The sequence below is a fragment of the Schistocerca nitens genome, chromosome 5 (assembly GCF_023898315.1).
Source record: "Schistocerca nitens isolate TAMUIC-IGC-003100 chromosome 5, iqSchNite1.1, whole genome shotgun sequence".
NCBI classification, from domain to species: domain Eukaryota; kingdom Metazoa; phylum Arthropoda; class Insecta; order Orthoptera; family Acrididae; genus Schistocerca; species Schistocerca nitens.
Window position 1 is genome coordinate 809,459,328 of NC_064618.1, and position 27,611 is coordinate 809,486,938.

Sequence of the window (27,611 nt, forward strand, 5' to 3'; positions counted from 1 at the left end):
TTTCCCGTGAAAAAACGCCTTAAGTCAGCCATGTTGGCTCTCAATGCTTTTGTGCCCTCCTTTGGTGATAATTTGAGCTCTCATTGGCTGATGAAGTGTAAAGAAAATAAATGCTTCATACACATTGTCGCCTTTTATCTTGAACAAATCAAGTCCACATTACAACAGGAATTCCGTTAGTCAATCAATAATCAAGGTGAAATGAGGAAGAGTGGAGCGTGAGTCCTACCTGGGTCTCGTGCCACAAATGAGAGCTGCAAAAATAAGTTAATGTCCGATGTTGACAGGCGACGCTACCGTCCTTTCTCCAGAGTCTATGTAAAAACTTTCTTTCTCAGAAACCTTGACGTTACCGCCTCGTCGCCACTTGAAATTCATTATGGAATGTTTTATCGTTCCCTTTCATCGAGTGCGATAAGAGTAGCGGCTTTTAAATTTGCTTGTCAGGTAGTATGACAGTCGGTCAGTAGGGTGTTTCCACAGGTGGGTTGTTGGGGTGGTGCGGCGATAGGTATAAGCATGTGCAAGTTTTCGTTCTCTGCCGAAACAATTTTGCACTCATGTGCAAGTTTTCATTCCCTGCGGAAACCGACTTTTGTACTCGCGAGTGGTTTGTTCCAGAGGTATTCTTGTCTAGTCCCACTGTGTTATTTTCTTTGGGCAATGTTAACGTACGAAATTCAATTTCGAATTCAGTGTTAGCGCCGTGTTGTGTTTAAGTTTTGGGTAATATGCCTGTCGAAGAAAAGGTAAATACTTGCAAAGTACATGGTATCTTGTAATAAACATCCAGATGAGCAAATAATGGAGTGAATCTCATGAACGCAAAATTTAGATACATCTAAACTGTTCATTTCCTGTGTACATACAGATGTTTCTCATACGCAAGTGTAAAGATTTTTTTTGCCCCTTTGTATAATAGATGCCGTGATTTAAGGTGATAAATTTGCTCAGGGTTGTCGTTAGATGTCTAGGTACAGATATACTTAAAATGTTTCTTTCTAATTTAAATTTTTTGTTGACATTTTAAAAGAATAAATGGCTTCGTTAGTGTTAATACAGTGAACTATGAGTAAGCAAGATAAAAGTGACCCTTATATTTATTTATTGATCCAGGGGACCTCCCAAATAAGATTTATCGTGATACAGTTATATTAGATAACTCCAGTATACATACACGTAGAATATATATAAACGGATATTTTTACGATGACAGGACAGGTGGTCGGCTGCGACCTTGCTGTAGAATCCATCCCGGCGTTTGCTCGAAATGATGTAGGAAAATCCAGATCAGGACGGCAAGGCGGAGCAAACTATCCTGCCGAATTTGAGATTGTCGTAACTCAAATGCTTCATTTGGTTGATCCCTGTTGTACAATGTAGTATTGATCATGCACAGTTTGCGGCAAGTAATTTATAAATCATAGTATATCACTGCACTCAGTCGGGACGCGGTAAACTCCTCCTCCCCCCCCCCCCCCCCGACCTCTTTAGAATAAAAAGACAGTAAGACCATGCGCTATCTGTCTTGGAACAGGATTTCCTCGTAAAACCGCTAAATTTTGTTCAAGTATATCAATGGGATATGATGTTACAGTTGCCCGCTTTCGTTACCAACCACTGCTGTGCATTACTTTTGAAATATGTTTTAGCTGTATCATCAGCGAGATGTAATTTAGTAATTACAAAATTTTAATTCGTGATAAAAATCTAATTTGACTTTGTTTTTCGTTGGTAAGTTCAGCCTGGCCCATGTTCCATGATTGTGTATAGAAATAATAGGGAAACACTACTGTGTTCATGATATTGATATGCACAACAGAGTACTTCGTGACATAGTAAGGGCACCCCTTTTTTTCTTTATATATATATATATATATATATATATATATATATATATATATATATAATCAGACTGTTACTTTTAGTGATTATTCTTGTGGCCAGTTTCTGCAATTTGAAAACCAGTCCATTTTTTATCCCTTTGATACAGATACAATAATTTAGTGTGCATAGGAACGGTCCGCTGCTCGTGGTCTCGTGGTAGCGTTCTCGCTTCCTGAGCACGAGGTCCCGGGTTTGATTCCCGGCGGGGTCAGGGGTTTTTCCTGCCTCGAGTTGACTGGGTGTTGTCATCTTCATCATCATCATTCATCCCCATTACGGTCGGAAGAAGGCAATGGCAAACCACCTCCACTAGAACCTTGCCTAGTACGGCGGTGCGGGTCTCCCGCATCGTTCCCCTACGCTCCGTCACGGAGTATGGGACTTCATCATCATCATCGGTATGTCACAAGCCCTTGGCTACTTCAAACTGATGGCACAACCCTAGGAGCACAATATGCTGATGATAATCCCTCTGGCAGTATTTCTGTGTACTCATTCGATAACTAACAATATATTTTCATCCTGAAAACTTTGTGTTTATTATCTGTGCTTGATGTAAACTTTTTATATATCTCTTAATGCAAACTTGCATGGTGTTTGTTTTCCTTATGTTCAGTTTTGATTTATTATATACTGACATCCTTAAGGATTTCGTTTGTCTTCTCTGTTGGGATTTGTGGTGTTTTATTTGGACCATGCTTTGTATTTTCAATATGGCATTGACATAAACAGTGTACTTCTCTACTGCCAGATTTTATGCTTTCACATTCATTGGCTTCACTAACTCTCAACCAAATTGCTAACTTCCAATCTAACCAAGACCACACTGTGCTATGGATCAGTCTGTCACAACAACGAAGTTTTTTGGTGGGATGGAGCAGGTGTTGGTCAAATACGTAACTTTAGCCATGACTGTAACCAGCAAAGATCACTTTTTCTCCATGTCCTACACTTTCTGGAAAATTGGGAGATGTGAATCTTTCCTAGTGCTGTATGTGAAAAATCATTCATTTTTCATTAAAGTTGGTACTTGGTACACACATTTTGTTTCTAAATCATGCATTCAGACAGCTGACTGTGTAAAATTAAAGATAACTCGTAAAAGAAATTAGATTTAAACCAGACAATTGAAGGTTCTGGATGGGACATTTAAATTAACTTAAGCTATACATGGAAGTATAGGTTCCAGAAATTCTGTGAATTTATTTAAACTACAATCTTCTTATATTGATATATAGAATGACGTATTTTAAATTCAACCAGTGTAGTCCAGGGACTACTGGGACTGACTGGGGAGTAATCACGTATTGGGTTTCAACAGGCTCAGTTTTAGGTCCACTATTGTTCCTCTTATGTTTAAATAGTCTTCCATTTAAAACCCAACAAGCAGATTTTTATTTTATTTTTTTTTCCGCATGTGACACTAGTATTGTAATCAATCCAAGCATTCATACAGAAACAGAAGAAATGATAGCATTGTTAATAGAAGTATTTTTGACTGGTTTTCTGTGAATGGTCCGACCCCAATTTTGAAAAGACTAGACATATTCAATTCTTCACGTCTAGAGGTAGGCCTACTATACTAATGTTATATGCAAGACACAGTGAGGAAATAATAAATAGGGTTGTAACTCTTTGGTTGTCCATATTGATGAGAAATGAAATAGGAAAAGCACATTTTTGAATTCGTATAACAACTTAATTCAGTCTCATTTATACTTAGAATCATTGCAGATCTTGGAGACACAAATCAGTCAATTATATTACGAGAAGGAAAGTTTCTACACGCCCCCACCCCAACACACACACACACACACACACACACACACACACACACACACTCACACTCTCTCTCTCTCTCTCTCTCTCTCTCTCTCTCTCTCTCTCTCTGCACACTCAGTGGTTTCAATTGCCTGAGACTGCAGTTGTGTGTGTGTGCACGTATATGTGTCTATTGTTGATGAAGGGCTCTTAATGGCCGAAAGCTTTGAGAGAGTATTTTTGTTGTGTCTATCCGCAACTTAGCATCTTCATTATATGGTGATTAGCAACTTTCTTTCTCCTAATATTGTTACATTCCATCCTGGATATTTTTGAATATTTTCATTTGGTAATATTTGGAATAATGTTCTGGGGTAATTCAACTTAAAGAAAGGAAGTTTTTATTGCTCAAAAGCATGTTGTAGAAATAATGTGCTCACCCATCATCTTGTAGACATCTATTAAGGCATTCGGCATTCTGACTACTGCTTCACAGTGTATTTATTACATCGTGAAGTTTGTAAATAATCCACCGCCTTTCAAAAGGAGCAATGATGTATGTAACAATAAAGGAAAGAAAAAATTATACTACTCCACATTTAGGTTGTCTTTAGCACAAAAATGTGTGCACAGTTTTGTAACCCAATGATGCAAAATGTGTGACAAACAGCAAAGTAAAATTTGAAAACAAACTGAGTTTCTTCTTGACAACTTATATTCCATAGAATTATTTCTATTCATTGCAATTTGCAGAAGGTGATGGGTAGAAATTTCTAAATCACATTTGTATTTTTTAAAATAAAAGGATAAACTCGAAATTGTTCATTAAGATAACATATTTACAAATTTGCAATATGAATATGAAATGACTTGTTCCACATCAAAATGATTGATTGTGCAAATGATCCATGGAAAATGAAGCTAACCAAATGAAAAGTGAAATACTCTAGGCATGCAGTAATTGAACCTAGAACTTGAAATCTTGCCAAATTAAGACTATGGTACATGAATTTTACAACTTGAATATTCAATGTTTTTTATTTACAGTTTTTTATATTACATTTTTCAGTTGAAAATTAAGATAAATTATTTTGCAAGACAATTACAGATCCCAATTTTAAACAAATTTGTTGTAACATCTGTTGCTTTTTGAATTATCTTTGGTTAATTTAATAGTTTTAAAATGTAATCAGTTTCAACCTCAGTGTCACCTTCATTTGGTGTGAATAAATGCTTGTCTTTTGAAATAGGTTTTACAGACAACACCTTATGTTCTTTGTTTTCTGCAGCACTTTTGCAAATGCTGTAGAAATTGTTTTAAACTCCCACACTTAAAATTTCCAGTGAAAATTATTCCGCTATTTCTCGGATAAGGATCCACATTCTTGTTAGTGCCTGTTTCAGGTATGTTGTGTGGCATCTGATTACTCAGAAAACAAACTCAGGGCAACAAGTCTTTGAATGATTGGATTCTCAATTATGAGAAGATAATTTGTCGTATCAGACTTAGATTTTGTTGCAACAACAATGCCATGTTTCTCGTAAGGTGAAAGAAATTAAATTTTCGAATGTGAGGAGTGAGTTTCACCGTAATCTAACACTTATTCATATTTGTATTTTCAGAATCTATTTCATCTTTGAGAACATAAGATATGGTTTTTGTTTGAGGTTTTGCACTTTGATGTTTGGACAAAATGATTGTGGAGTAACAGCAATTGATATAGTTTTGCGCTTTTATAAAAATCTTCTGTACAGCCAAGAAAAAATTTTCTGTATTTCACCAGATTCTACACTCTTCTCTGTATTGCTCCATCAAAAGCATTCTTCACAACTTTACTGTGAGATGTAATGAAGAATAACCAGTCTATATCCACTTAAAATAGTTTCTGCATGAAATACACATTGGATAAGATTTACTAGTGTTTTCCACTTGACTCAGTGGCTGATGGGAATGAGTGGGAATGGCAAATGCCTTTATGGTCATTTCCATCAGCCTCTGTGCCAAGTTTCAACTTGGTTTGTCCAAAATTTACAGCCATCTGAACAAAGTATCAACTTGTGGAGGCATAGAAGCTTCAGGTTTAGATCAGCTGTAATTTTATCTAAAAATACAATGTCTGAAACCTTCCCATGTGTTAATTGCTGATGGCATAAGGAAGTGTTTTCAGTGCTCCTGCTATAACTGCTGTTTACATTACCACAACTCTGCAGTGACCCATTATTTACTTATACTGTGTTGTGTGATGTTATGGTGGTGTGGTGTATTTGAAACAGGTTATGTTTGCAGTGACTGTTTTGGAATATGCGATGACACTTTCTAGTATGGGATGTTTGTTACTAAATTTTTTGAGTGTGTTAGTAATTCATCGGACTGCTTTTGCACTGTTTTTAAGAATTAGTAACTTAGTGTGATGTTGCCAGTAATGAGCAATAGATTTATTTTTGTCTTTGGTATTGTCGGTATGATGTGTTTTTGCTGTTGGGGGTACACCTGGTTTGAGAATTCTGGGCTGGCCATTCGAGAGATGTTGATCTATTTCTGCTTTAACTCGTTGATTGCATAATTCTGTTGTATTTTGAAATTTGTGTTAATGCAATTTTATTCGTGAATTTTGGGTTGTGGTGTCATTTGTAGGTAATTATTTTGGACTGTGACTGTTAGGTTTTGTGAAGTTTTTTTTTTCCTACAGTGGTAAGGGTAGATTTCAGTGTTAGGTACGTGAGGCAGTTTTGTGTTGTGGTATTGTGAAGTTTGTTTTACCTAACAGGGAAAATGAAGTGCTCAGTACCAGTTTTGTTGAGCTGTGTAGAGTTTCGTGATATCATTGATTTTGTTGAACTAAATAGGTCAAGCAAAATTTCCAATAACTTTTTTTTTTCTTTTATTTATCTGTGTGGGGTCTTTGTATCAAGGACTTAGTTTCAGCTATACTGGACTTGCATTTAGGATGCCGACGGTTCAAACCCACGTCTGGCCATCCGGATTTAGGTTTTCCATTATTTCCCTTAATTGCTCCAGGCAGATGCCAGGATTATTCCTTTCATAGCGTTTGGCTGATTTCCTTCCTCATCCATCTCAGTGATGATGTCGACGGGACGTTATACCCAATCTTCCTTCTTTCCTTCCGTTACAGCAATACAAGTAAAGTGAAATTTCAGATTCTGGGTTTCTTGATTTTTTTTAATTGTGGTTTTGTTGATTGAGGTTTCTGTAGCTTGATTTTTTTAATGTATGTATTTGTTTTATGTCTTCATTATTGCAATTGTCACATTTAGTTTGTCCCTGACCAAAATCTCCTAATTTACTTAGTTGTTCCAATTAGTTCCACATTTCTGCAACAAAATACATTCAGAATTATTTGTATGTTCATGTGTGTAAAGTGTGATGCCATGTTGTCATCATGTCCTGTTTTGGTTTATGCATCATTGCCTCTTCCAGTTTCAAGTAGACTTTAACTGATTTCTTATCTTTTTAGGATGGTCAAAGTTTAGTTCCCCTTGAGATGTATATTTTGCAAATTAATTAAAGTATTTTGAGATCTTTTGAATGTGTTCATGCCATTTCTGTCCCTACTCCAATATTTTCTGAAATATGCTTTTGGTGCCCATTTCAATTTAATTTCATTAGTCTTTACCCTATGAGTTTATAACCAGGTAGCTGTCTTCAGAGTCATCTCTGCTGCTCCAGTTCACTTCCAATGATGGGTGGTTGGTTCATCCTTGACCCATACATTAGAACTGGTACTGCCATGACATTATAGAAGGTTAGTACTCTCTCTTTCCTAACTTTAAGTGCCATTTGTAATATCTGCCAACAACTGAAATTTTTTGCAATTTCTTTTCATGATCAGTGGATGTAATATGAGATCTCACATCCTAGGTATTTGAAAGTATTTATTTGTTCTAGCAGTTTTTGATCAATTACTGTTTCTCTTCAGTTTTCCTTACCATGGAACGCCATACCTTAAAGTAGTTATAGATATTGTCTTGTTATCATTTACTACTTAGCACAAGGGCTAAACTACTCTCTGTAATTTGTCCCTATAGACTACTAAGATCATTTGATCATCTGAAAATAGGAGTATATTTATAACTTTATTATTAACCTAATAATGATGCACTACATTATTTTTCAATATCTTTGACATTGTCTATGTGTATATTAAATAATGTGGGTGATAAGACACCTTTACATCATTCATTGAAAGATGATTCTCACAAACAACTTTCATTCTGCACTGATTTTGTTGTGTATGAACAATCTGAAATAAAACTTGCCAGCCTGCTGCCGCAGGGGCTGTTATTGTCGACTTGAGGTGCCAATAAAACTGACTACCCCTCATAATTCTAAGTGGTCATACGCACATTCTGGCAACACTGTAGGGTGTGGAAGTGTCTGAAGGAAGTATTGTCTTCTCTGGATCTATTACAGTGCTGAATAGGCTTGTAGTCTAATGGTAAATCTCACTCAGTGTAAACACACCGCTAGTTCCTTTATTTTTTAAACGGTATTTCAGCTGTCTGCTAAAGATATGTCTGACAGGCCCTTGAAGTTTATTTGCCTAATCCACAATTTATAGCAAAAGTTCCCCACAAAAGAGCTCATGGCTGTGTCAAGATCTGAGCAGTTTATGCATGAATTTATGTGCTGTAGAGCGGCCACTGGCAGCTAGAAGCTAGCTGCTATCTGAACAGGTAAATGTGGAGTTGTGCATTTTGGACACATTTCTGCTCTGGGAAGCTCTGCAGTAACATAACAGGCGTAGGTCATTATGAGTGTTTATATCAACTGTAACTTTAACTGAAGTTTGGGTCATTCTATGGATACCTACATGTCTTAACAGTAGAAATGACATAGTGCTGTCCTAACTGTAACCATTTTTGCTAAATTCAGATTTGAAGGCTGAAAGGTGTGTGTATCCAATTTTCCAGTTTTTGGAATTTAGTACTTAGTGGTAATTTAACCTACGCACCTCAGTTCTTTAGGCCACTAACTTGATTTGATGTATAAAAGGCTATATAAAAAGTAAGATACATCGTTTTCTTATGAAAAACGTTAAACACTTTTTCCTTGCTGTGCTTCAAATTTTTGATTTTTAAAAATTCTTTGTAAGGGACACAGTGAGACATCACTTTATGACTGGAACACTCTTTAGCCCTAATATCAAGCATAAGGAATAATGAAAAGCATTTCGCATTGCAAATAAGTGCCTACCTTCATATGAAGATGACACCATCAGAAAAAAATGTCAAGTTTGGGGGTGTTGTAGATAACTTGATTTTTACTGAATTGTTTACATATCTAGTAGCAATTGTAGGTGCAAAGGACGTACACAACATAGACTCTGAGCACTACAGGGAATTTGTGATTCAAAGCCACCTGTATTCTTTGAAGGAGAAAGAAAAAGAAAAAAAAAAAGTTCCTGAAATATGTGGTTGACCATTAGTTCAGAACAGGAAACAGGTGAGAGCTGAAAACATTTGCCAATCATTTTGTTAATGTGTACTTTGTTTCATTGTAAAACGTGTAGAGAATCAAGAGATAGCTTGGGTCCGTAAAAGTGGTGATATCATTATTCTGTTTCTGTAAAAACGTGATCAATGAAATGAAATAAAATATACAAGCAGTTATGTACCAGTATATGTAGATACAAAGATTCTACAGTGAACAGTGTCATAAACAAATTCAATGTAAAGAAGGAAGCTGTATTTTTAAAACTCACGTATGGGAATTTTTTTAATTTTGTGAGTCTTATACATTTTTTGTTTTTGGTACGCACATTCCTCATGTATGCTTGCATTTTCAGCTCTTTTGAATATTTAGTTGACTGTTGGCAGTCGAAAAGGTTACACATGTTTGAGTGCTTGGCAAATTTTTACTTTCGCAGTAGGTGGAGCAGAGAATTTACATTAAATTTTGCTTGAAAAATTGAGTGAAGTGCAGCACCACATTTGAAATATTTTGGCGAATCTACTATGAATGAGACAACAGTTTACGAGAGGTGTAAATGTTTCAAAGAGGGTTGAAAAGTTGTTGAAGACAACAACTGCCCGGGGTGCCCTAGCACGTCAATTACTGGCGACACTGTGGAAGTAGTAAAGAAAATTGTTCTGGAAAATCACTAAATCACTATCAGAGAAGTTGCTGATAATGTTGGCATATCCTTTGGCTCATGTCATGCAGTTTTTTCAGATGTTTTATCATGAAACATGTAGCAGCAAAGTTCATTCCAGAATTGTTGAATCACTGAAAATGTTGCGTGGACATTGCTCAGGAATTGCTGAATGAAGTCGACAACAGATTCAGAGCTTTCAAAGACGGGTGACAAAACAAAGGTATGACATCGAAACCAAGGACTAGTTGTCCCAATGGAAACTACCCGAAGAGCCAAGACAAAAAAAAAAAAAAAGAAGACAAGCTTGATCACATTTGTAGGTTCTTCACTGTTCTCAGTTGCAAAGGCATAGTGCATTGTGTTCCTGCCTTATGGTCGTAGGGCCAATAAAAAGTACTACCTGGAAGTTATGTGCCTTTTGTGTGAAGCAATATGAAGGAAATGACCAGACTTGTGGCAAAGCCACTTGTGAAAACTGCATCATGATGATATCCCCACTCACACCTCAACGCTTGTTCTTTATTTTTTGGCAAAAAAGAGAACAGTTATATTGCCTCATCCACCCTACTCATTGGACGTGGCTCCCTGCGACTTCTTTCTTGTCTCAAGGCTGAAGAAATCCATGAAAGAATACTGTTTTGCCACCATTGATGAGATAAAAATAGGATCGCTGAAGTTTTTGAACACCATGACGAGAAGTGAGTTCCAGAAATGCTTCCAGAATTTGAAGCACTGGAACAATTGTTACACCTGAGGGGAATTACTTTGAAGGGGAAAAAGCTGTTGTTGATTAATAAAGATTCTTTAAGATAAACAAAAATTCCCATTACTTTATGATCACACGTCATATATCATTGTTTCCCTTGACATTTCAATCCAAAACTGAAATAAGTTCACCTACAGGTGAGAGATAAGATCTTTTCATTGGATTTATTGTCAAGTTCATAAAAACATGTAATGTGATTGTGGTCGTAATGATGGGACATCTACCCTGGTGAGGGGACCTAAACAGCATCTTCCCTACTGGGCAATTAAAGGAATTGTGATTCAGCATGAGGTGCCCAGTTACTTTCAAGTTCTTTAAATTCACATGACACATGACACAAAAAAGTGTTCTATGTACCAATATTGTTGTATTTGAAAACCACATACTGTCTCACTTGCCACTCTTCCAACAAATAATTTTCTCTATGTGACATAACAGGTTCCCATTGGCATCTGTTGACTGTTCCTTGGAGTGGTGGTAATAACAGTGACTGGAAATGCATCATGTTCATGGAACTGCCCTCACTGCTACACTGCAGTACAGAAATTACAAGCAGCTCACAAATCTGATTTACCATCAAGAAGAATTTGGGATTGAAGCAAAATGGCACATTTTTGCTTCATGCTGTGGAAAACAGCCTCTGTGATGGTATTGGAGGAACTGTAAAACTCCGAGCCAGGAGAACTGGATTGTAAGCTACATTGCTACATCACCATAGAACTACATCTTACTCCTGAGGATCTGTACAGATGGGCGCCCCATAAAATACAGGCTGTTAACATCATATTTAATTTTTTTTTTTTTTTTGCAGGAGATGAAATTGTATGAAAGTTTCTTGTAACACAGGTACAGTACAGTGAGGACAGTTTCCAGGGACAGTACTGTACCATGCATTTATAGTCACTGTTAGTAACAACATTCTGATGTGTATGGGACCACTGTTACTATGGCAGATGGAGAAAATGCTTAGTTGGCAACAGTGCTGGATTAAACCGGCATGGGCTGTAGCAAGTGCTGAGAGGAAGTGCTTTGTTTATTTTAGGCATCAAAATTTAGATCTATAAAATAAAACAGCACTTAACTCTGGTCCCAGAATGACACGTAAATTTTATTGGATGGTTTTTGTCGTACAAACATTTAAAACATAAATTCCTTTTTGCACAATGAGAAAATATAAATGCTATGTTACTGCAATCACATTGCATAACAAGGGGGGATAGGTCTGATGCCAATTACCACCACCACCACCCCCACCACCACCACCCAATAACACTTCTGATAGCTGTATCCAAAATTCTTGGAAAGTTATTGTATTAAAGAGTAACTTCACGTATCTGTAAAGATAAAGTACTTAAAAAAATGTCAGTTTTGTTTCCAGAAAGGCATTTTCAACAGAAGATTCTATATGTGCTTTCACTGATCAAATATTAAATCTCTGAATACCTGGACATTACCCACTGGGATTTTCTTCAGTCTCTCAAAGGCTTTTGTTCATGTAAAACACAAATTCTTGTAGATAAGCTTAAGCATTGTGGTATGTGTGGGATAGTTTTCCAAATAGTTGAATTCATATTTAACTGTAAGAGTGTAGAAGATTGAAATAAGCTTTACACATGAATTCAATTTGCAGGATTCACTTTTTGCAACAGAATATTATTCCAGTAATACTCCTTACTTATTGAAAGATGCTGTTTTGTCATTTTTCAGTGCATCCATCAACAGCATGATATGTACAGCCACATTTTGAGATATATCAGAAATGAATGAAATAAGTTTTAGCTTGGTTTAGAGTTAAATGACTTGACTTTATGGAGAAATTCGGACAGTCAGCTTTGGAAAAAGTAAATAAGAAATGGTTCAAATGGCTCTGAGCACTATGGGACTTAACATCTATGGTCATGAGTCCCCTAGAACTTAGAACTACTTAAACCTAACTAACCTAAGGACATCACACAACACCCAGTCATCACGAGGCAGAGAAAATCCCTGACCCCGCCGGGAATCGAACCCGGGTGTGGGAAGCGAGAACGCTACCGCACGACCATGAGCTGCGGTAATAAGCTTTGAACGAATTCTTTGGTTTTCTATGTAAATAATATAAATCCAAAAATCCAGATACTAGAAAATGACAACAAAATACTTTTCTTGAATGTTTTACTTATGACAGACCGATCAAAGTTGGGAACATAATATTTTTCGAAAAGTAATGCGCTCTGACAGATAATTACATAAGAACCACAATCACCATACACAACAAAGGAGGTGTCGTTAAGTCCTGTCGATAGAGCTAAAAGAATTTGCACGCTGGAATACCTGGGCCCGAATTAAAACGTCTAGAGCAGGCTTTTGAGAAAAATAATTACTTGGGGAAGGAAGTAAACAGAATTCTACAACCAAATAACGAAAGGCTGAAGGACAAGCATGAAAAACTATGATGGAAGAATACAGTTTCTCTCACTTTTATTAAAAAAGTAGCAGATCAGAAAGATTTTATAGAAAAGACATTAGAAGGGTTTTTAGACCAGCAAAGAAAATAGATCAGGCTCTCCAATCTGTAAAGAATAAACACCCTCTTCTGTCCATATGTGGAGTATATAAAATTCCATGTACATTTGGTACAGTTTATATTGGAACAACCAGGTGAAGCATGAATATACAGCTAAAGGAACTCAAAATTCTGCTGACTAGGGAAAATAGAGAAATCAGTTGTAGCAGGGTGTGCTCTTCAGTCAGGAAGTCACAAAGTGAAGTTTCCTGAAACAAAAATTTTGTCCACGATGATGAACTATTATCCACAGCTATGTAGAGAAGCCACTGAAATACATAAACAAAGGCATAATTTTAATAGGAAAGAAGAGACCATGAGACTTAGTGACTTATGGAGAGTAGCTCTGCAGAATTGCTAAACAATCAGTAGTTCGGTTTTATGTTAAAGGATAATCTCTCTTTATCATGTGTAACTCTGGCCAGGCTCTGTGTGCGGGTTTCGTGTCCAGGTGTCAGTGTCTGATTTTCCTGATTGCAGGCTTCCAGGCTGTGCTGAGATGGTGGCCACTGTTGCGGTTGATTAGGTTGTCGTGTAACTGTATTTCTATGGACTCTTTGATTACTGAGTCCCAAAATCCATTTTTACTACATATTTTCTGTGTGTCCTCGAAATCGAAGGTGTGCTTCTCGTCAATACTATGTTCCACCACAGCAGATTTGTTGGTCTGACCCAAGCGTACATGCCTGATGTGTTCATTGTGGCGCTATGAGATGCAATGCTGCGTCTGTCTTATATATATTATATCCCACATTCACATCTGATCTAGTACACACCAGGTGTTTTGTCAGACCTAGTGGATCCTTGGTTGAACCGAGAAGGTCTTTAATTTTTCCCGCTGTCCGGAAAATGATCTTCACTTTGTTTCTTGAGAATTATCGCGATCTTGGCTGTAGGAGGACCCGCGTATGACAAGAACGCACAGCCCATTACTTCATCTGGCCTCTCTTGTTGTGGTTGGTCTTCAGAGCTCTCCTTATTTGTATCTCACTGTATCCATTTTTCTTGAAGGTGTCCTTGAGGTGTTGCAATTCTCCTTGCAAACTTGCCTTGTCACAGATGGACCTGGCCCTGTGCACTAAGGAGTTGAGTACAGAATTGCGTTGCACAGGGTGGTGGCAGCTGTTGGCATTAAGGTAGAGGTCCGTGTGTGTTTTCTTTCTGTACACTGCGTGTCCCAGCATGCTGTCCATGTTTCTTGTGATCAGGATATCCAGAAAGGGTAAGCTTCTGTTCTCTTCTATCTGCATGGTAAATTTGATATTTCCGTGTATACTGATGTGTTGATGGAACTTTAGCAATTTGTTCCTGCCATGTGGCCAAACTACAAAAGTATCATCAGCGTACCTGTAGAAGGCTTTTGGCTTGTGTTATCAGCTTTTCGAAGTGCTCCATGTATAGGTCAGCTATGCCTGGTGCTAGGGGGAGCCCATAGCTACACCATATATCTGTTTGTAGAACTTCTCACCACATTTGAAATAGGTGGTGGTTAGCACATGGTGAAAAAGCTTGATGATATCATCCTCAAAGTGTTCTTCGAGTAAAGCCAGGGAGTTTTCTATTGGTACTCATGTGCGTAAGGATGTCGCATCGAAGCTCACTAGTAAGTCTTCATTTTCCAACTGCATACCCTATAGTATCTTCACAAACTCAGCAGAGTTTTTCACCTGGTGTGGACCGTAACCCACCAAGGGTTTTAGCATCTGTGATAAATGCTTAGCAATACCATATGTCGGCGAGTTAATAGTGTTCAAAATAGGTCATAATGGGACGCCTTCTTTGTGGACCTTTGGGAGGCTATAGAGATGTGGTGGTGCCGGTACCCTCGGGTACAACTTCGTGATGATATTCTTCCCTAGTCCTGAGTTGTTGAGCATCTCAATGGTCTTGCGAGTCACTGTGGTGGTGGGGTTCTTCCCTAGTTGTTTGTAGGCAGGATCCTGCAGGAGGGTATAGATTTTTTGCCAATATTCTTCTGATTTATGCAGCACCGTCGCGTTCCTTTTGTCCTCTGCCAAGACTACTGTGTCCTGGTCCTCCCTGAGTGCCCGTATTGCCTTGTGTTCTGCTGCCGAAATGTTATTCTTTGGCATCTTTGCTTTGTGTAGTACTTTGCAAACGTCTCTTCTTACTTCTTCTCCAGCCTCTTCAGGTAATCTCCATATGGCTTGCTCTACCCCACTTATGATATCCCTTTTCGGCAGGGTCCTCGGAATTGGCGCCAAGTTTAGGCCCTTGGACAGCACCTCTTGTATTGGCCCATCCAGTTCCTTGTTTGTTAGATTAATCACCTTGTTGGGTGATGGTTTTTCTTTCTGTTGTCGCACTTTTGGAAGTTGAAGGAATTTCTTGCTCTGCCTTTCAGTGGCTTTCTTCTATGACCATTCGCTATTGGCAAAGGTATTGCCTTCTATCCGGTCACAGGTGTGTTCTGGGATACAGGAAGCCAATTGGAGGTGTAGAGAAAGCTGAGTTCCAGTCTAGTGACCTTGATTTGTTCTCGTACTAGGGCTGCACTTGCCCGTCTCACATCATACCTGCCCCCTTGTTTGGGGGGGGGGGGGGGCACTTCCCTCCCTGTTGCTCCTGCATCTCCCACTTCGGGAGCAACACCCCACCAACCATTTGGAATTTCAGGCCCCAATTCAGAGACAGAGAAGCCTAAGTCTTCTTCAGCTCCTCTCCCTAGGAAGGGGTCCCTTGAGTCACTCCCTTCCCAGGTTTCTGCTAGTGGGAAAGATGAGACCTGCCAGTGGCTGAAGAACGCAAAAGCAGCTGGTCGTAGGGCTTCATGCTCATCATCAGTCCCAGAGGCTGATTCAGTGAAGTCCTCCCAGGCAGGGACACTCAAGGAACAGCACGAGAAATCGGAAAAGACGACCCCCCCCCCCCTCAAGAACAAGGAATTTGCTATGGCGCCCACACCACCGCTACCTAAAAGCTCTGTGTCTGAGGATGGGGTGGAGATTATGGCATCTGCCGTGGACCTGGCTCTCGCCGGACCCTCAAACACAATGGATATAGATTGGTCAGGCAATACGTCGGTGGCAGCAGGTGATCCTGAGGTGTAAATTGCCTCATTGTGTGTTCTATGCCTTCCCAGTCTCACGATGTCATCCTCCAGTGGAATTGTGGCAGTTTTCTCCACCGCCTGGCTGAGCTACAGCAGCTGTTAAGCTTTACACCTGCTTTCTGCATTGCCCTCCAGGAAACCTGGTTCCTGGCAATGTGGACCCCTGCCCTCCACAACTATAAGGGATATTACAGGAACTGTAGTGACTATAATTGAGTGTCAGGTGGAGTTTGCGTTCATGTCCTAAACTCGGTCTGTAGTGAAATGTGCCCCTTCAAACCCGTCTTGAAGCTGTGGCTGTCTGAATATGGACGACACAGGAAATAACTGTCTGCAGTATATATCTTCCTCCAGATGGTGCAGTACCCCTCAATGTAAGAGCTGCACTGATTGATCTACTCCAGGGGCGGGCAGGAATCCTGCACATGTGCACTGCACTTGCTCGTGTGCAGTTAACAGGTATTCTGTGTGCACACAGGGGCAAGTTGGCCACCCGCTTCCTTCCCCTCCCCACCATATCGTCTCTCCGCTCCTTCCACCGTAATGCGTTTTGTTTCCTAGCTTGCTTTATTGAATGAAGGAATAAGGTTAGTAGGAGTGCTTGAAAGAAATCATGGTTTGAAAGAGTACCTATTACCTACGATATGTTTTATTTAATTATAACAGGTGGAGTTTACAATACATTTAATGTCTGCACAAAATTTCTACATACAGACAAATGCAAACAGTTACGTAAATTTTCATCACTGATGTTTGTTCTTAACTGAGACTTATTAATTTTCATAACAGAAAAAAATCTCTCTCAAACGTATGTCGAGCCAAACATTGACATTATCTTCGCCGCTTCATGATGGAGATGAGGAAACTCTTGCTGTGGAAAGTCGTGGTAAAAGTCCATTACACGTCTTGCCAAAAATGAACTTGTCTCTGACAAGAATTACACTTTAGGTCTATTAATTCCATTTGCAAATTGGGATGAATATCATCTACAGAAACAGCAAATGGTCTCGAGAACCATTCAAAAGCTTGGGATAAGTATCATATATCCCCAAATCGCACGAGAAGTTCCTCTTTTATTGCACTAAATACGGAAACATATTCTTTGCAATTCTGTTCTCGCACAGTAGACAGAGTAGGGAAATGTACTGCGTTCCCTGACGAGAGCTGTCTTTCCCACAGCTCAAGCTTACTAGTGAAAGCTTGCACCTTTTCAGCCATTTCACAGATTAGCTCATTTTCTCCTTGCAAACTTGTGTTCAATGCATTCATGTGTCCGGTAATGTCCACTAAAAATGCAATGTCGGCAACCCACTCTGGATCTTCTAACATGGGATCGTACCTTCTTTTGTCCTTTAAAAACTGATTTATTGGTATTCTCAGCTCAAAAAATCTTTTGAGTGCATTACCACTGCTAAGCCAGCTGTCTTTACTGTGGTATGGTATGTCACCACACTCTTCCCCAATTTCAGCTAAATATGTGTGAAACTATCTATGTGTAAGTCCATGGGATCTCAAATAATTAACTGCCCGAATAACCACTTGCATGACGTCCCCCATTTTTGCTGCTTTTTCACAGAGTACTTCTTGGTGCAAAATGCAGAGGATGCAGTACAGTGATTCTTCTGTGCGCTGTAGCTTTTTTCTGAGTAATCCAACAAATCCTATTTGTTCCCCTTTCATTGGTGTCCCTGACACCAAACGTTCCCAGTTTAATCCAGCTGAATCGACAGCTTCTTCAACGGCTGTTAGGATATTCGCGCCGGTGGTCGTGCTTTTTAAAGATATCATATCTAAAAAATCCTGTGTTGTTTGCAGAGCAGTGTCCACGCCGCGGACATAAATCACTAATTGCGCGGTGTCTGAAATATCTGTGGACTCATCAAGTGCGATGGAAAAAGCAATAAACTCCTGCACTGCACTCCTTAACTGACGGTAAACGTCACCTGCCATGGCACTTATTCGACGACTTACAGTCCGCCGAGGAAGGGTGATAGCTTGAAACTGATTTGCATTCAGTAGGCAAAGTAAATCAGCAGCGTCATTGATGCACTCCTTTATAAACTCACCTTCAGCAAATGGTTTTCCAGCTCTCACTATATTAAGCTCAACCTTATAACTCGCACGTACCGCTGGGCTATCATTGTTGTCGTCCTGAAAAATTGAAAACCGTGCTCCATAAAATGTTAAATCAGTTAGATGAGAGACATGACGAAAGAAAGTCACAGATTTCTAGTGACAACAGCAACTTACATCAGATTCATCTCGTATTGTCAGATCGCGCTTCTTAAGCTCAGTCAGTTTCCCCATCCGCTCAGAATCCGACAATAAATTCTACTCGTCCTTGTGAAATTTATTATAATGGCGTTCATTATTAAACTTACGCTGACCAGCGAGAATACTGCCACATATTAAACATTTTGAATTATCGCGTTTTTGCACAAAGAAAAAATGGTTCTCCTATTTCTTTTTAAAAGATAGCAAATCCCCACTTCTTCGTTTCCTTGACTCACTCTGAATTTTGCGGTTCTTGAAATAAAACGTTCACTACGTAGTGGTCTTTCGCATCAACGTCCGCAGCTTAGCCTGGTACTACACTACCGCAACCTGCCGGCTGTCGCCACTGCCCCGGTCGACGATTGCACGTGAGCAGCACACGTGCAGCGCTGTGCGCTCGTGAGCCGCATGTAACGTTTGCCCGCCCCTGATCTACTCCCTAAACCTATCCTACTTTTGGGAGATTTCAACTCCCATAACCCCTGGTGGGGTGACACCATGCTTACTGGCCGAGGTAGGGATGTCAAAACTTTACTGTCTCAGTTCAACCTCTACCTCTTAAATACTAGGGCCGCCATTGATTTCAGCGTGGCTCAAGGTAGTTACTCGGCCATTGATTTATCAATTTGCAGCCCAGGACTTCCCCGTCTATTGACTGGAGAGCACATGACGACCTGTGTGGTAGTGACCAATTCCCCACCTTCCTGTCACTGTCACTGCCCCAGCGTCAGGCCCACGGATGCCTGCCCAGCTGGGCTTTAAACAAGGCTGACGGGGAAACTTTCACCTTTGACGTCACCGTTCTCTCTCCCCCACTTGTTAACATGGATGTGATGGTTGAGCATGTACCTACCACAATCATTTCTGTAGTAGAAAATGCAATCCCTTGCTGTTTAGAGTGCCCCTAGTGAAAGACAGTCCCTTGGTGGGCACCGGAAATCGCTGAGGCAATTATAGAGCATTGGTGAGCTCTGCAGCGACATAAGCAGCACCCTTCCCTAGAGCATATGATAGCATTTAAGTGGCTCTGTGCCCGCGTATGCCAGCTTATGAAACAATGGGAACAGGAGTGTTGGGAGAGGTACATGTCGACCATTGGGTGCCATACGTCACCTTCTCAAGTCTGGATGAAGATTAGATGTCTTTTTGGGTACCAGACCCCAACGGGTGTCCCTGGCGTTATCATCGAGGGCGTGCTATGTACCGATGCAAACGCGATTGCCGAGCACTTTGCTGTGCACTATGCTCGAGCCTTTGCGTCGGAGAATTACCCCCCAGCCTTTTGCACCCTCAAACAGGGGATGTAAATTAAAGTCCTCTCCTTCACTACTGGCCACAGTGAACCCTATAACGACCCATTCACGGAGTGGGAGCTCCTCAGCGCATGTGCACATTGCCCCGACACAGCTCCTGGACCGGATCAGATACACAGTCAGATGATTAAACATCTCTTGTCTGACTACAAGTGCCATCTCCTCTTCATCTTCAACTGGATCTGGTGCAATGGCATCTTTCCATCACAATAGCAGGAGAGCACCATTGCTCCAGTGCTCAAAGCTGGTAAAATCCCCTCTTGATGTGGATAGCTATCGACCCATCAGCCTCAACAACGTTGTTTGTAAGCTGCTGGAACATATGGTGAGCTGCTGGAACATATGGTGTGTCGGTGGTTAGGTTGGGTCCTGGAGTCACGTTGCCTCCTGGCTACATGTCAGGCCGTCTTCTGCCAGGGTCGCTCTACCACTGATAATCTTGTGTTCCTCGAGCCTGCCATCTGAACAGCCTTTTCCAGATGCCAACACCTTGTTGCCATCTTTTTTTTTTTTTTTTTTATTATCTACGCAAAGCGTTTGACACCACCTGGCATATCCTTGCCATATTATACAGGTGGGGTCTCCAAGGCCCACTCCCGATTTTATCCAGAATTTCCTGTCGCTCCGTACTTTCCATGTCCAAGTTGGTGCCTCCCATAGTTCCCCCCATATCCAGGAAAATAGGGTCCCGCAGGGCTCTGTATTGAGTGTATCACTATTTTTAGGGGCCATTAACGGTCTAGCAGCAGCTGTAGGGCAGTCAATCTCACCCTCTATGTATGCAGATGACTTCTGCATTTCGTACTGCTCCACCAGTACGGGTGTTGAGTGGTGCCCATAGGGAGCCATCAACAAGGTGCAGACATGTGCTCTAGCCCACGGCTTCCAGTTTTCAGCCGCGAAGTTGTGTGTCATGCACTTCTGTCGGCATCGTAGCATTCATCCGGAACCAGAACTTTACCTTAGTGACGATCCACTCGCTGTAGCGGAGATACATCGATTCTTAGGACTGGTTTTCGATGCCTAATTGACTTGGCTACCTCACCTTTGTCAGCTTAAGTGCAAGTGCTGGTAGCACCTCAATGCCTTCCGCTGCCTGAGCAACACCAACTGGGGTGCAGATCGCTTTATGCTGCTGCAGCTCTACAAAGCCCTTGTTCAATCCCGCCTTGAAATGCGAGTCTAGTTATGGTTCGGCAGTACCCTCAGCGTTGCGTGTACTCGACCCAGTGCACTACTGTGGCGTTCACCTAGCGATGGGAGCTTTTAGAATGAGTCCGGTGGAGTCCTGGTGGAAGTTGGAGTCCCTCCGTTGCAGATCCGACGTGCACAACTGCTCGCCAGTTACGTTGCACACATTCGTAGTTCTCCTGTGCATCCGAATTACCATCTCCTTTTTTCACCCGTGGCAGTTCATCTCCCGCATTGGCGGCCCAGGTCAGGGCTAACGATTGCCGTTCGCGTGCGATCCTTTCTGTCTGAACTGGAGTCCGTCCCTTTAACACCTCCCATCCAGATCCATCCACATACACATCCATGGTGTACACCTAGGCTTCAGATTCGTCTGGACCTTTCGCATGACCATAAGGACTCAGTTACTCCTGCTGCTATCCACTGTCACTTCCTCTTGATTCTTGACGTGTTCTGGGGCTCTGAAGTGGTTTACACTGGCGGCTCAATGGCTGATGGTGATGTTGGCTTAGCCTACGTCCACAGAGGCCATTTTGGACAGCATTCCTTGCCCAGTGGCTGTAGTGTATTCACTGCAGAGCTGGTGGCCATCTCTCGTGCACTTCAGTATATCCGTTCATGCCCCGGGGAATTGTTTCTTCTGTGTACTGACTCCTTGAGCAGCCTAAAAGCTATTGACCAGTGCTACCCCTGCCATCCTTTGGTAGCGACCATCCAGGAGTCCACCTATTCCCTGGAACAGTCCAGCCATTCAGTGGTGTTTGTGTGGACCTCAGGTCACGTTGGAATCCCAGACAACGAACTTACCGAATGGCTGCCCAAACAGGCTGCGCAGAAACCGTTCGTGGAGATGGGCACCTCTGAACCTGATCTGCGTTCTACTTATGCCGTAGGGTTTTTGGCTTTGGGAGACAGAGTGGCGTAACAGTATGCACAACAAACTGTGTGTCTTTAAGGAGACAGTGAATATGTGGAAGTCTTCCCTCCGGGCTTCTCGCAGGGAATCAGTTGTCCTTTGTCGGCTCCGCACTGGCCATACATGGCTCACGCATGGTTACCACCTCCGTCACGAGGACCCATCTTAGTGTTGCTGTGGCTCCCAAATGACAGTCGTCCACCTCTTGCTGGACTGCCCACTTTTAGCCGCTCTGCAGCGGACTTTTAACTCTCCCAACACCCTACCTTCAGTGTTGGGTGACAGTGCACCAACAGCAGCTTTAGTTTTACCTTTTATTCACAAGGGTGGGTTTTATCATTTGATCTGAGTTTTAGTGAATATCCTTTGTCCCTCTGTGTCCTCCACTTTAGGGCTTTTAGGGTGGTGGGTTTAATGTTTTGCAGAGTGGTTGGCTTCTCCTATTTTGTTCTCATGGTCAGCCAGCCATGGTAATCTTTCTTGTTTTTAATCTCTAATCTCTTCTCCCTGTTTCTCGCATCTCTCTGTGGTTTTCTTGTCCTGTTTCGTCCATTGTAATGTTTGTTGTCCTTCCTTTCTCCTGTTATTGTGCCGTACATCTTTGTTTTCTTTTTTCCCCTTGGGTAATTGCTCTACTGGGAACAAGGGCTGATGACCTTGCAGTTTGGTCCCTTACCCCCCCCCCCCTCCCCCCATTTTTAAACCAACCAACTCACCATATAGTGGAGATGCTAAGTCTCAGATAGGCACAACAAAAAGACTGTCACAAATATAGCTTTCAGCCAGCAAGGGCTTTGTCAAAATTAGACGACATACACGCTCATGCAAACACAACTCACACACACGACTGCAGTCTCAACCAGCTGAGGCCAGACTGCGAGGAGCACCACCAGTGAATGATGGAAGTGGCAACTGGGTGGGGATAAGGGGAGGCTGGGGTTGGGAGGGGGAGGGAAACTGTAAAGTATTTATACAAGATTTCTATACCTTTCTCATTACTGTCACATAATAAAGCTAAAGATAACTTCCGTAAAGCTCATGAAACTGCTGACCTACAGACATCTAATCATACTTTTATAGGGCACTGGCAAATTAAACTTGAGCTGAACTTTGTGAGGAAAGATGTAGAACTGAAGTTCTCAAAATTCTGCACATTGCCTAAACTAAACATTTCCAAAAGAAGGCACCACAACAGAAGCAGCTAAGGAAAATAGATGGTTGGTTGCTGGTATTAGATATTCCTCGTAGACACTTAAATTTCTCAGTTCTTTACAGAAATGCTACATTAATCCAAAGGGGTTAATGTCACAAGTACAAAAACACATAGGAAGGTACTGCCTACTTGTTAAAAAAAAAAGCACTCATTCAGTAACATAACATACAGATATAGTCTACAGAATAAGAACAAAAAGTACAGGAGATGACAAAATGTGAAAGAGGAAAAAAAAAAAAAAAACGTACTAATCAAAGATGGGAGTAGAGTAACAGAAAATTGTCAGGCATTGGCAAATTTTGTAAATAGCTATTTACTTGGTATTATGCAGGAGTTGCAGCAAAATCTCCCTAATACAAATGTAACATCCACAGTGTATTACACAGCAAGCACTGCAGTGATGATCCCACAACAGAGCTTGAAGTCAGAAAGACAATACACAAATTGTCAGAAGGCATAGATGAAGCTCCAGGCTCTTATTCTGAACACACGCATTGACAGTGTAGAGACTTAACAAATTTCATAAGTGAGTCCTTAAGTTCAGGTATATTTCCATAGTGCCTAACGCATGTATGAGTCATGCTCTTACTGAAGAAAGGTAATGTGGGAATTACTGAAAACAACTGGCCAGTCTGTCTGATGCAATTATTTTAGAAAATGCAGTCATGAGATAAACTTGCAAATTACATGAATGACTAAACCCCACCCCCCTCTGTCCCCCACCCCCCTCTGTTCTTAGGCCTTATTTATTGTTGTTTCAAATTAAAGTTACCATAGTAGTACTTCAATCATATGCCAGTAAGCTATACAGGAAACTTATGTTTTCTGTGCAGAACATCTGCGAGGAAGAAAACAAAACTGCACAATGTTTTTTATACAATTTTTGTTCAATGTAACTTTTGAAAAAGAATATATATTCTGAGCTAAGTAACATATTAAGCTATCTGTGTAACCAGTCGTTTATTAGTGGAATATTTCCTGAATGGCTGAAATATGCTAAAGTTAAGCCACTGTTTAAGAAGGGAGATAAAGAAATAGCATCAAATTTCTGTCCAATTTCACTGTTGCCAGCATTCTCAAAAATTTTCGAAAAAGTAATGTACAGTCGTCTTTATAACCATCTTATCTCAAATAACATACTGTCAAAGTCACAGTTTGGATTTCTAAAAGGTTCTGATATTGAGAAGGCTATCTACACTTACAGTGAAAATGTGCTTAATTCATTAGACAAAAAATTGCAGGCAACTGGTATATTTTGTGATCTGTCAAAGGCATTTGACTGTGTAAATCACAATATCCTTTTAAGTAAACTAGAATATTATAGTATAACAGGAAATGCTGCAAAATGGTTCAAATCTTATATCTCTGGCAGGAAACAAAGGGTATTATTAGGAAAGAGACATGTATCAAGCTATCAGGCCTCATCCAACTGGGAACTAATTACATGTGGGGTCCCACAAGGTTCCATTTTGGGGCCCTTACCTTTTCTTGTGTATATCAATAACCTTTCATCAGTAACATTACCAGATGCCAAGTTTGTTTTGTTTGCCGATGATACAAACATTACAATAAATAGCAAGTCAAATGTAGTCTTAGAAAGATCAGCCAATAAAATATTTGTGGACCTTAATCACTGGTTCCTAGCCAATTCTTTGTCACTAAACTTTGAAAAAACACACTACATGCAGTTCAGAACTTGTAAGGGGTGTCCCAAGAGTATATGTCTAACATACGATGACAGGAAGATAGAAGAAGTGGACAGTGTTAAATTCTTGGGATTACAGCTTGATAATAAATTCAACTGGGAGGAGCACACCACAGAACTTCTGAAGCGTCTTAACAAATCTCTGTTTGCAATGCGAATTTTGTCAGACATAGGGGATATAAAAATGAAAAAGCTGGCATACTATGCTTACTTTCATTCCATAATGTCATATGGGATTATTTTTTTTTTGGGTAATTCATCAAGCCAAGCTAAAGTTTTCTGGGCACAAAAACGTGCAGTGAGAGTTATATGTGGTGTGAACTCAAGAACATCCTGCAGAAGCCTGTTTAGGGAACTAGGGATACTAACTACTGCTTCCCAATATATTTATTCCTTAATGAAATTTGTCATTAAAAATATATCACTTTTTCAAACCAACAGCTCAATTCATGGAATCAATACTAGAAATAAGAATAATCTTCACAAGGATTTAAAGTCACTTAGTCTTGTACAAAAAGGTGTGCATTATTCAGGAACACACATTTTCAGTAACTTGCCAGCAGCCATAAAAAGCTTAACAACCAATGAAATTCAGTTTAAGAGAAGCCTAAAGGATTTATTGGTGGCCAACTCCTTCTACTCCATTGATGAATTTCTTAGTAAAACCAACTGATTTGTATATAAGTACAACATAACTTCTGCACAATTTCAGTGCAGTAATGTGTTCATTGAAAATTTGTGTGTGTGTGTGTGTGTGTGTGTGTGTGTGTGTGTGTGTGTGTGTGTGTGTGTTAGTATAATCTAACTTCTGCACCATTTCAGTGCAGTAATGTGTTCATTGTAAATAAGTATTACAGTAGTTGTATTACCTTATAAATAAATAAAAAACTTTTCTATTTTAAATTCAGTGCATTAGTATTTGTAAAATGACTCTTAGTGTTCATTAAAAAATGACGATCATTCCACTTGCGACCTGTGGAATGGTACATTAGCTTATTTGTTTTAGTTGTAAATATTTGTCATGTATTGTTGTTTTTCTGACATGTTCCACATCCTGGAGGACCTCCTCACTACGGATCAATTGGAATGAAAGTATATATATATATATATATATATATATATATATATATAATAGAGGGAAACATTCCACATGGGAAAAATATATCTAAAAACAAAGATGATGCGACTTACCAAATGAAAGTGCTGGCAGGTCGATAGACACACAAACATACACACAAACATACGCACAAAATTCAAGCTTTCACAACCAACAGTTGCTTCGTCAGGAAAGAGGGAAGGAGAGGGGAAGATGAAAGGATGTGAATTTTAAGGGAGAGGGTAAGGAGTCATTCCAGTCCCGGGAGCGGAAAGACTTATCTTAGGGGGAAAAAAGTACAGGTATACGCGCGCGCCCCCCCCCCCCCCCCCCCCCCACACACACACACCCGCTCATACAGACACAGACATTTGTAATTTTTTTTTTTTTTTTTTTTTTTTTTTTTTTTTTTGCGCAAATGTCTGCTTTGTGTGTGTGTGTGTGTGTGTGTGTGTGTGTGTGTGTGTGTGTGTGTGTGTGTGTGGGTGGGTGGGTGTGGGTGTGGGCGCGCGCGCGTGCGCGCGCGCGCGAATGTATACCTGTACTTTTTTCCCCCTAAGGTAAGTCTTTCCGCTCCCGGGATTGGAATGACTCCTTACCCTCTCCCTTAAAACCCACATCCTTTCATCTTCCCCTCTCCTTCCCTCTTTCCTGACGAAGCAACCGTTGGTTGCGAAAGCTTGAATTTTGTGTGTTTGTGTGTCTATCGACCTGCCAGCACTTTCATTTGGTAAGTCACATTGACCAATAAATTGTCTAATGGTTTAAATGCCCTGGTATCATAATCAACACTGACTTAGAAAGAAAATGGAACTGCACATTTTCACAGCAAAATATAGCTCAGCGTTTTCTTTCTCACAGTCAGTGGTAACAGATATCTTCTTCATTGCTGTTTTAAAATAGTTTATAGCCTGTGTTTTTCTAGATGTTCATCAGAGTATCATGTAAAAATCTGAAGTAAATCGGTGAAGAATTTACGCGATTTTTGGTAAGTGTTTCATGTACATGGTGAATCGCCTAATACTTGCACCACAGATATTGTGGAAATGGAAAGTGCGATTGATGTGCAGTTTTCATAGAATGGATTGGTAGTCAGGGGCTTGTATTGTTAGCCAATAAACAGATTGTAATAATACTTAGTGTGTATTTTTTATGCATTCGAACACATCTTAAATGGAACGAAAGGTATTGACATTAAGAGACTAAAAGTAGGGTAAATTAGAATGTCATTGGTGTTTGTTGCAGGAGTCAATTACGAGGTATCGTATTTTGAAAAGTTTCCACACTTCCAGTTCTTTGTGTCATTCACCTATGTAGTTGCTAGGCATGATGTTATGTTTGCTTACAGAGTGTTTACAACTTGTTAGTTAGTGTCTTGACAGGCCAAGCAGCAGGCCCTCCAGGGGGCTCACGGTCCTTTTGTGAGTATGTGCGTGGCAAGCACGGGACCCCAAACTATTGCAGCCTTCCTTCTTTCCCAGGCTGCATTTCCTTTCCCTTCCCCTCCTTTCCTGTCCTTGCTCCTTCCCCTCAGCCCTCTCCTCTCCCTCTCTTGGTGTTTTCTCATTTACGTTGGCCCCGCTATCCTCCTGGTTATGTTGGCTTTGCGATTTGGTTTTGTTGAGTAATTATCTTATCCTTCTGGCATTCTCTGGGTTTTGAACTCCATTACTAAATTTCTATTCTGTAGTGTGAGCCATTTGGGGAAGAGCAGCTTACCTAGTGTCACCTGCATGTGCCCTCATAGTTCCTTCC

The 27,611-nt window shown here is 40.4% G+C and overlaps 1 protein-coding gene across 1 annotated transcript in view; it reads left to right on the plus strand.

The window, feature by feature from the left end:
* The first annotated feature begins 647 nt into the window (after positions 1–647).
* LOC126260037 (chromosome-associated kinesin KIF4A) overlaps positions 648–27,611 on the plus strand; it is a 301,102-nt gene continuing 274,138 nt past the window's right edge. Inside the window, exon 1 of the mRNA XM_049957211.1 lies at positions 648–749. Coding sequence (XP_049813168.1) covers positions 732–749 — 18 coding nt within the window. The 5' untranslated portion in view covers positions 648–731. The remainder of the gene's footprint in view (positions 750–27,611) is intronic.